This window comes from Opisthocomus hoazin, chromosome 6, assembly GCF_030867145.1.
Source record: "Opisthocomus hoazin isolate bOpiHoa1 chromosome 6, bOpiHoa1.hap1, whole genome shotgun sequence".
Lineage (NCBI taxonomy): Eukaryota > Metazoa > Chordata > Aves > Opisthocomiformes > Opisthocomidae > Opisthocomus > Opisthocomus hoazin.
Genome location: NC_134419.1, coordinates 35,117,508 through 35,127,002, shown reverse-complemented (window position 1 = coordinate 35,127,002; position 9,495 = coordinate 35,117,508). Strand labels below are relative to the sequence as shown.

At 46.8% G+C, this 9,495-nt stretch overlaps 1 protein-coding gene across 3 annotated transcripts in view; it reads right to left on the bottom strand.

Annotated features, from left to right (window-relative positions):
• Positions 1 to 765: 765 nt before the first annotated feature.
• Positions 766 to 9,495, bottom strand: part of PLA2G4A (phospholipase A2 group IVA) — a 75,460-nt gene continuing 66,730 nt past the window's right edge. For all 3 annotated transcript variants that reach the window (XM_075422731.1, XM_075422732.1, XM_075422733.1), the window contains exons 16-19: positions 7,438 to 7,622; positions 4,852 to 5,047; positions 4,481 to 4,638; positions 766 to 3,031 (exon numbers count right to left, since the gene is read on the bottom strand). In XM_075422731.1, coding sequence (XP_075278846.1) covers positions 2,900 to 3,031; positions 4,481 to 4,638; positions 4,852 to 5,047; positions 7,438 to 7,622 — 671 coding nt within the window. In that variant the 3' untranslated portion in view covers positions 766 to 2,899. The remainder of the gene's footprint in view (positions 3,032 to 4,480; positions 4,639 to 4,851; positions 5,048 to 7,437; positions 7,623 to 9,495) is intronic.

The window sequence follows — 9,495 nt, the reverse complement described above, 5'->3', positions numbered from 1 at the left end:
CGGCTGAACTGAAGGAAGGTTCCAGCTAAGCTGGGTTTTTCCATCTGAAGTTTATGGACATAGAACTAAGAGAGTTTTTTTGTTCGGGACTGTAGTGAAATCAGTTATGAAGTTAGCAATGAGCTTGCGGGGAGCCCAAGAGGCTTCAAGTATTTGAAAAAGTCAGAATTGGTTTTTTTTTGTTTTTTTTTTTACGACAAACTCGCTTTCAGCAGGGGCAGAGGACTCCAGCCCAGCAGACAGAGAACGAGCAGACCCATACCAGCCCCGACAGCCCCGCACAGCACCGGCTCCACAGGGCTCGGCCCGCGTCAAGACCCTTGCTGCTCCCTCCACCGAGGCGTTCCACCACGACGTTTTGGTGCTCTCTGACCCGCTGGGCACAGCTGGCTCAGCGGGGAGAAGCGCTCGCAGCTCTGCTCCCAGGGGTGCCCGCGGGGACAGGCCATTCCTGGTGGGCAGCAGCCCAGCCACGGTCCGAGACCCCAGCCGTGGCCCGAGACCCCAGCCGGCCGAGCGCTCAGAGCGAATGGTGTGCATGGGACTCGCCGGGGCCGAGGTGCTGTCCCCAGGCACCGGACCCTCGTGGGCGGCACAGCTCTGGCGCCGGGACCGCAAAGTCCGCCGGAGCAGGGGAAGCTCGGCTCTCCCGGCCGGGAGCTGCCCCAGCCGGCCCGTCCCCCAGCGGCGGGCAGCAGGAGCTGCCAGCGATCAAACTGCCGGAACACAGCGGGTGCCAAATACAGTCAAGTTTTATTCTTTTGCTGTCTGATCACACTGTGACAATATAAACTGTGTAAAGCACGATAAAACATCCCATAAAACAGAGTAGGTACATATTATAAAATAAAAAATACAAATGTTGGCAAAAGAAAAAAAAACCCTCAAAAAGAAAATATTATAATAACAGTACCAGTTTCTTCCTGTATTCCAAAATAATGTTTAAATTATGCAGCGCTAAGATAAGTTACTTTTATTTTCTCTCTCGATTTTAAACATGCACTAAGTCAAAGAGGAATAAAACCTATTAATCAATACAGAAAATGTTATTAATCATGTAACATTGCGTGCGGGTTTGAGGGGGGATGACGCAGTGGCCGTTAAAAGAAATGCATTATCAACACTTCCCTTCCCCTGGGCTCACAGATTCTGGCAATTAAAAACAGCTCGATAACTCACAATAAAAGGAACAGCCACTGAACTGGCAATAAATTCTGATAAACAAGGAGTTCTTGTAATAATTGTCAGGAAACCATCGAAGCAGCGACCAGCCGTGCCCCCAGCGACGGCCCTGGCCACGCTCGCCGGGACCGCGCAGCCCGGTCAGGAGGACGGAGGGGGATCCTGGCCCCTACTTGCCACCGAAGCCCCCAAACCCGCGTGGCTCCTGCCCGACCCGGCCCGCCGCCAGCGGCATTCCTGGGGAGCGGCGCGCTCTCCTCCCGCCCTCCCGCGACATCGCCCCAGAGGAGCCCGCAAGCGCGCAGAGCTGCGATGGCCGTTTTCTACGCAGCGCCTGTTGAGGCAGCCCTAGAATCATCTCTGCCTCTCCACGGTCTTCCATTACTCAACGTACCAAAAATGTGTTTTTAAAACCAGCCCTTAAGGCACCGGCTACTTCGCATCCCTACCCAGGAGCATTTTATCTGTCCCAGTGAGCACTGCCACTCTCTGCAGACACGTGCTGCTTCGAACCATGACCAAACGCAAAACCACTTTTAATTTATTCGTAAGCATTTTGGCCAGAAACACATGAATTATCGATAATTTTAACACGTAGGTGCTACTAGCTCAAGAACTCAAGCAATGAGATTTTGCAGAATAAAAGAAAGAGCGGTGGGAGTTTCTGCTGAGCGGATACACGCACTCTGAAACAGCACTAAAGTCGACTTTGATTTTTGTGAAAATATTTGAGACTGAGATTCAAGAGCAGATCCTCCCTAGCACCAGTTACAACAACTCTACCAGCATTAGTAACCAGCTGAGGATCCTACTCATAACGCCCAAGCTGTATGATCCCCCCTGCTTTGATACCTGCTCCTTCTCAAAAGGTTGCTGGGGGTTTCTTAGGAGACACCACTCCCGGCAGAAAAGCGGCACCTGGAACCCCGCGTGGTGAGGGGGTTCGGCAAGGCCCGGGGTCAGCGGCAGGCAAACCCCCCCGGCAGAAGAGCCCGCCCTGGAGGGGCTGCGGCGCCGTGCGGATGCGGCACTGCGGGACGTGGTGAGCAGGCGTGGTGGAATGGGGTGGCGGTGGGACTGGGTGACCTCAGAGGTCTGTTCCGACCTGCGTGATGCGGCGATTCGCAGCGCTGGCAAGCGGCCGCGCGACGCAACGCGCCCGGGAGCTGCTGTCGCCAGGCAGGAGCGAGCAGTCACCGACTTCTCAAACCAAAGTCGGGGGAAGCCTCCTCACTCACACACAGCGGGGCAGAATTCGGGCACAAGCCCAGGTCTACACGTTGTCTCTGCTGTTAACAGAGACGATAACATAAACTGTAATAAAGTTTTTTTCTGTTGTGTTTCCAATTCCACCTTACATGGCAAGATATGCCCAGCTCACATCAATTAAACCCCAAACAACTGCCCCACTGTGAGAAACCAGCGTGTGGTTACAGTTTTGTAAGGAAAAAGACACTGAACCCAGTGACCACAGTCAAAATAAACCAATTCCACAGTTTTTAAAATAAAGATATCAGCGTACTGAAATGTTTTCATTGTGTTTAGTTTAAAAAAAAAGCAGTACAAAATTATGTTGAACTTGAAAATTCACAAGCCAGCATTTCCAGGAGCTTGGCACAGCCCTGCCGAGGAGCAGCGCTGCTCCGGTAACGTCTTTTCGACTCCAGTTACAGAGACAGAGCCGGCTTCCGGGCGGAGCGGACCTGCGCCACACCGTCTACGTAGGGTTGTTGTTCAGATTGTTCTTGTTAAAGAACCTCCTTGCTTCAACACTGCTCAGAGACACGGAGCAGCGAGACGGGTTCTCTTTTCTGTACTCGATGCTTTCCATCATAGCTTGCTTGATAACCTGGAAAACAACAAGCAAGGTGTCATTACGGGAAACCCGCCACGTTTCCAGGATTGGCCAGCTGATAGAAAAGACCCCTTCACATGTTAACGACTTCTGCTCCTTTTTTTGTCACTGCTCCACCATGAACAAAGCGATTGCTGAGCATTATTACGAATACTGCTTCTCGATTGTGTAAGACCCTGATTCTAACGTAGTCAATAAAAATGTGACAGGGTACCACCAACGGCAGAGAAGTCACACGAGCACACACACCATCGAAACCCAGTCCCAGCAAAATTCCAAAGGGTAAATCAGAACACTGATAAAATCCATACTCAAAGGATATAGAAAATAATTATCTTGAGAAAGATTAAATCTCCACTTTTGCTTCCTAAGTCCTGAAGTAACAGGATTTCTTTGGCACATTGAGGAAAAAAAAAGTAATTTCTTTATCTGGATGATTATTTACACTTGTGAACACGGCAAGTCATCTGTGGATGCTGGGGTCATGGTGTCATGTCACAGCTCGTATCAATGAAAAACAATTACGATTAGTTGCTAAATTTCCAGGGAACTTTACAGAAAACTCCCAATTTCTTTTTTTCCCAGCCAGAAAATCAGCGAACATAAGGAACGGAGTATAAAATCCTGAACATAGTGTCTCCATCCTCCAGAGCCACCTTTGCTCGGTTACCCCGCAGGGCTTGTGATGGCTAAATGCAAAAACAGCACAGGGACCCAAACAGCAAGGCGGGTGAACTGGAAGGGATCCTAACAAGCACAGGCTCAAACGTTCTGGAAATTACACAGCGTGCACCCCCATCGCTCCTCCATCTGGAAGATGTCCACAACATTACATCGATCTCAGCCCCAGAAATACTGTTCAGACCTTTTATCCCCCCACTGGAAAGCACCTCTGGCCTTTTCAAAAGCCACTGCTCAGAGGTTTATTACTGAGAGAGGACCAGGTATGGTAGTACTTCCCACCACACTGCTATTTCAGTCCTTCAGAGACAGCAGTCAAGTGAACAGAGCGAATTCTCCTCACTGAATTCTCACTGCGTGTCTCGTCCAACTCCCTTCAGGTAACTCCAGCTGCTGCGTTACTTACGGTGCCTGGACTCTTCCTTCCTTCCCAGGCTGGAAGGACGCAAGCTGATCACACCACAGGTTGTGCAAGCTTCTGAGCAAGCTCATGAAGAACTTACCTAGGGTATACTCCAGCCCTCATTAAAATCAAGCAGATTTTTTCCACTAATTATAAAGGGTTTTGATCCGGCCTCAACTTTGGGGACAGCAAAGGGCACAGCTAAGTGCAGGAAGCACTTCATCTGTCACGACAATCTGGCAGACGCTGAAGTAAACCCCTGCACCTTCTGCATGACAGATTTAGGGCTTTACTCGCGTCACCTACTTCCCATGTGACAGCCTAGACCCTTTCAGGCCCTTCCACACTGGTGTACGTACGTCGATGTTATTGAGGGTGTTGAACTCCATGAGGTCATGAAGCCTCTTGAAAGCCTCGTTGGGATACTGGAAGTTGAAGGTGGAGAACGGTGTATTCGGATCATCAAAAATGTCAAAGTCTGCAAAATCCTTCTCTTCCTGAGTTTCTCTCAGAATGCCTGCGTACAGAACAAATACAAAAACAGAATCTAAATGTTCGGTCTGACGACTTACCACCTTCCATTTTAACGGCTCTTTTCAAATCCCCAACTACTACAGAGACACTTACGAGTTATTTCTGAGACAAGCCCTTTCTCGCATATAATAATGACTACGTCACTACAAAGCTTCACAGGAACAGCCGGGCTTGGCGTCAGTGCCTGCGCGCTCACCTGGAGCTCTGTACTTCCGGAAGTTGATGTTGGCCAAAACAAAATGGATGATGGTTGGACAGTCCTTCTCTGAAGACGTATCCTTCGGTTTGAAAACATAGCACTCCTTCATGCCCTCTCGATCAAACACGTTGGGGTCTATTTTCGGGAAAGGAAGCTTGTTCATTTTGGCCCACTTTTCAGCAAGCAAAATTTCCTGAAAAGATAACAAAGAGTCAGGGGCTCGTAAGCATCCGCTGCGAGGTGAGATTTTATGCAGAGAGACACGGGTCAAACTGGTTATGAGAAGCAGTTTCCTTAACCCACGCTTCTTTATGGCAGGAGGACCGATCGAGTCAATCTTTGTACAAACGACCCAGCCTGGCAAACTGAGCACCTAATGGAGCCCGCCCAACCTTCACCACCTGCGATGATTCACAGGAAGGAAAGAGTTGGTCTGTCACATAAATCTGTGGGGGAGCTTACAGGGCTGACAGCTAGAAAAAACCATCCGTAATTTCACATGCAAACCGAGCATCAGTGCTATGGAAACCAGCGAGCGTTAATAAACACCAATCCACGTGTTATGTTCAGTCACAGCACAGCATCTGAAAGCATGCTCAGCGCAGAAGTCTGGAAATCAGGCTTTTTTTTCCTCGTGACAACTCAGTAAACAACATAATTTGTAAACAATGACTCAAAAGCGTGTAATGAGGGTGTGTGAGAGGGAGGAAAGGGAAGGTCAACATCTTTAATCTTGCTTTTGAATGAAATAGGACCCTTCTTTGGGCAACTGTTTTTGATACGCAAGAGATTAAAAGATAGTGGGTGTAAAATGATGAAACTCCAAGAGCAAGGTCATTGACTTCAGCTGGCTGATTTCCCCATGTGCTGGAGTAATGAAAATATATTAGAGTGCTACCATCGATACAGGCCAACTCCTGAACGGGCATTTACTCTTTGTAGTGCAAGCAGAACCAATGGGATCCAGTAAACGAAACTGGTTTCTGTCCCTCAGGCCATGGGCACACGGCTTCTGCTTGCAGACTGCAGCGTCTATGAGCTGGAGGTACGTCACTGTTACACACACCTTGGCGCTCCAGAAACCATGAACCATTCCCTTCCACAGTGGCTTCGTGAAAACCTAAGGCACCATTTAATTTTCCCATCATGTTTTCTTGCGTAAAAGGATTTAGCCCTTTTACAATCACAGAAAAACCTTCAGGACACCGCTTGACTTCCAATCAATCTCTCCACGTTCTGGCTTGCTCCCCCAGACGACGCAGAAAATGCACCGATGGAGACAGAAAGCTCCGTGCACAGGGCAAGGGTATCAGAGATGCTGACACGCAGCCCTCTGCAGACTCCACGTGCAGAACACAGCGTAGGGAGGGAAGAGAAGACCTTTCAGAGGAGACGGCAGTGTCGGGCCAGTAAATTTATCTGATGGGGAAAATACTCAGTCGTGACAAAATCTTAAACAAATAGAAAATTAAAGGAATAAACAGGCTGTGGGATTCAGTCAGTCAAGGACAAATGAAGGCTCTCAGCCACTGAGTTCTCAGTGCTCTGTTCTTCCAAGTCGTTCCCAAGAGACCTAGAGATTACGCTGCTTACTCCTCTCTATTCTCCCGAAGCTTGCTTTAAAACTTTGCATTGACGACACTGATCTAGAGTTCGTTTTGCTACTGCTGTTATTTTATAGCAATGTTTGGGAGTTTTGGCCCTTGATAGCAAGAGGAAGGAAAAAAAACCACTGGTTTTGTTCTAATTGAAATTTGCCTGTAAAGCAACAAAGAATGTGAGTTGTTTCTCAAACAGGCATGCTTTCTTGGTTTCCTTAAAAATTATTTTTAAAAATCCACTTGGGTTTCAGACAAATATTGCCATTTTTTTGAGAACCTCACAACAGTCTCACAAGAACTGCTTTTTCTCTGTCAGCTACCACAACGACCCGAGGTGAAGCCCTCCTGGTCAGCTGGAGCCGTCTGGATGCAGCTGTGCTCCCCACACCTGCTACAGACCACAGCCACCTCCTTTAATCCACATTGCTCTGCCCCACATGGATTTTGGAGTCCTCCTTAAACCAGTACTGGGATTATCTTACTGAGATGTAAATGAACACTTAGCCCCACTTCCAAAATGTTATAGATTTAGCAATACCAGAGCGACTGAGGCACATTTCTGCAAAGCGATGACAGAAACCCATTCATTTCCACCCCAGCATCACAGAGGAGAACAGCTGTACAGAGCTAGAGCACTAGCACAATGGTAAATGACTGACTTAATTGTTTAATACTGACATAAACCAAAATTCTGCAATTCAGTGTGAAGGCAAGACTTCCATAAAAACAACAGAGCTACTACTTCAAATGAATGATCTTAGCCGCCTTTGTGTCAGCCGTCTCATGTGAGTCATGTAAACAGGAACCGAGGCAGAGAGCAATATTCTGCCTTGACGTGGAAACAAATTGCTCCAGTGCTGTCGATACAATAGCACTCCAGCCTTCTGGAACCATGAAATGCGCAACCAACCCAACTGGAAGAATGCAACTGGGTCAACTTCTATTTATGAACACAAAGAAAGGAAAGGCCTCTCTTACTTACTTTGAAAGGAGGACTGGAATCACTTGGCCTTGCTGAAAAATCAAACGAGATGATGAGATCGACGCCTCTCTGAGGTCTTAAGATAAGCGGGTACGGCAGGTTAAAGGTGAGCCCACTGTCCACTATATGAATCTTCTTGCTCTTCACATCTAGCGGCTCATATATCCTCTCAAACTCATCAGGATCTGTGTAGGACACAAGAAAACAAAACAAAACAGGAACACATGAGTTAAGAACTGAAATTCTGATGGGCTTTCCAGTGGTTCCCATAGTACTACAGGTTCCACAGAGTTTAAATTGTAGAGTATCCCAGCTAAACACACCATCAAATCATGTGTAACCTTCAGTCTCATCTTATCAACTGGAGGATGAGGGGCAATAAACAGAACTGGAAGGAACCTCGGGAAGTCAAGCACAGAAACATCCCATCCCAAGGCAGAGGTGGTTCGAGGCAGTGCTGAAGGTGACAAACGCCCAGCTTTGACCCTAGCCTTCCCACTTTTACCCTGACATCCCTAATGACCCATACACAAAGTAAAGCATTTACGGGACGCTAAGAGACAGATTCCTGGCATACAAGCCCTGCCCAAACCTCGTGGTCCAGGTTCCCTCCCAATCCCCCGTCCTTCCCAGCTCCGCTTCCCCAAATAACTGAAATTTCCCTAAAAAGCCTTGATGTGGCTCAGTTCTTGCTTGACGCTTCTCTATGTCTGCTTCTGCCCATTAAAATTAGGACTATCGAGTCTTGTTTGTCAACCTACGCCAAATCTCATGACCTCGTACTCACTACTACAGTAGGGAGAAGAACGGTGACGCCTGTCCGTCGCAGAACCCCAAGCACTGGGCAGGACTGCACACCAGCCGGTCACTGCTGTCCCTGCGCCGGTGCAGTACGGAAGAGTCTCCCATCTCCAATGCCCAGACAGGGGGCTGGAGGGGATGGTGTTTCCCCTTTAGCCCCAATACTTCCTGCGTGCAGCTCAGGAAAAAACAAGCAGTGTTTCCTAAGTGTCTTTGCATTTATTCAAGTCTCTGGATGCTACTAAACGACCCCTGCAGTACTTCAAACTCTTCCCCTGACAGTTTTTCCTTGTCCTAGATTGTAAAACGATCCCCAGTGCACGTTTTTGCCTTTCGACTAAAAACCAAAGCTCATATCTGTAGAGGGCAGTGTAATCTAAGGAATGCTGAATAGAATAATACAATTAATTCTTGTATAATTAAATTTCCTAGCACCTACTTATTGCCAATGGGAGAAATCTGAAAAAAGGGCATTTTAATGTGAAGAAAATCCATCAAAAATAATTCAAACTCTATTTCCTATAATTTCAGAATCCAGGAGAAGTACCTATTGAAAAAAATCTCAGAACAGATATTTTGACTTTTTATTTGTTATTATTTATTTAGAGGGCACTTTGCCAAGAAAAGGGGGTAACAGTTTCCTAATATTTGCCTTGATTTCTAAGGGGGAAAACACTTGCAAATCATTGCCTGTTGCTAAGGGGCTAAGTGTGGTTTTAGACCTATAGAACCGGATATATTTCATCATCATGAATTACCATAAATTAATGGAAATATATTGGTGTTTATCAAATTCATCATAATTAAGAAAACTGCTAAAAAAATACACTTACTATAGATCCTTTTCGCACAATTAGAGTAGTTTCATTTCCCCCCTCCTTTTTTAAAGACGTTTCAAACATCATCTAACCCTTGTTCTCAACAGAACGTCTAAAAAATCGCAAAAACATTTTTGTTCAAGTTTTGTATTATCTTATTTTACAAAACCTGACTTTGACAGTCAGCAGTGCTCCTTTAAGCAAGAACAGTGCCACATATAATAACATTTGTGATAGCAGTGCTACTGCCCACACAAACTTCCGACCCAACAGGCACTGAAGAACACACAAGTTCCTACTGCTTACACTCTTTGGGACTCTGTAATCAAACTGATCACAATGATTTGATGATATTTTAAATGATAAAACATCATAATGCCATCAACAAATTTATAATGACCACACAGATTGTGGTCTTCTGTGACTACAAGAGAAATTC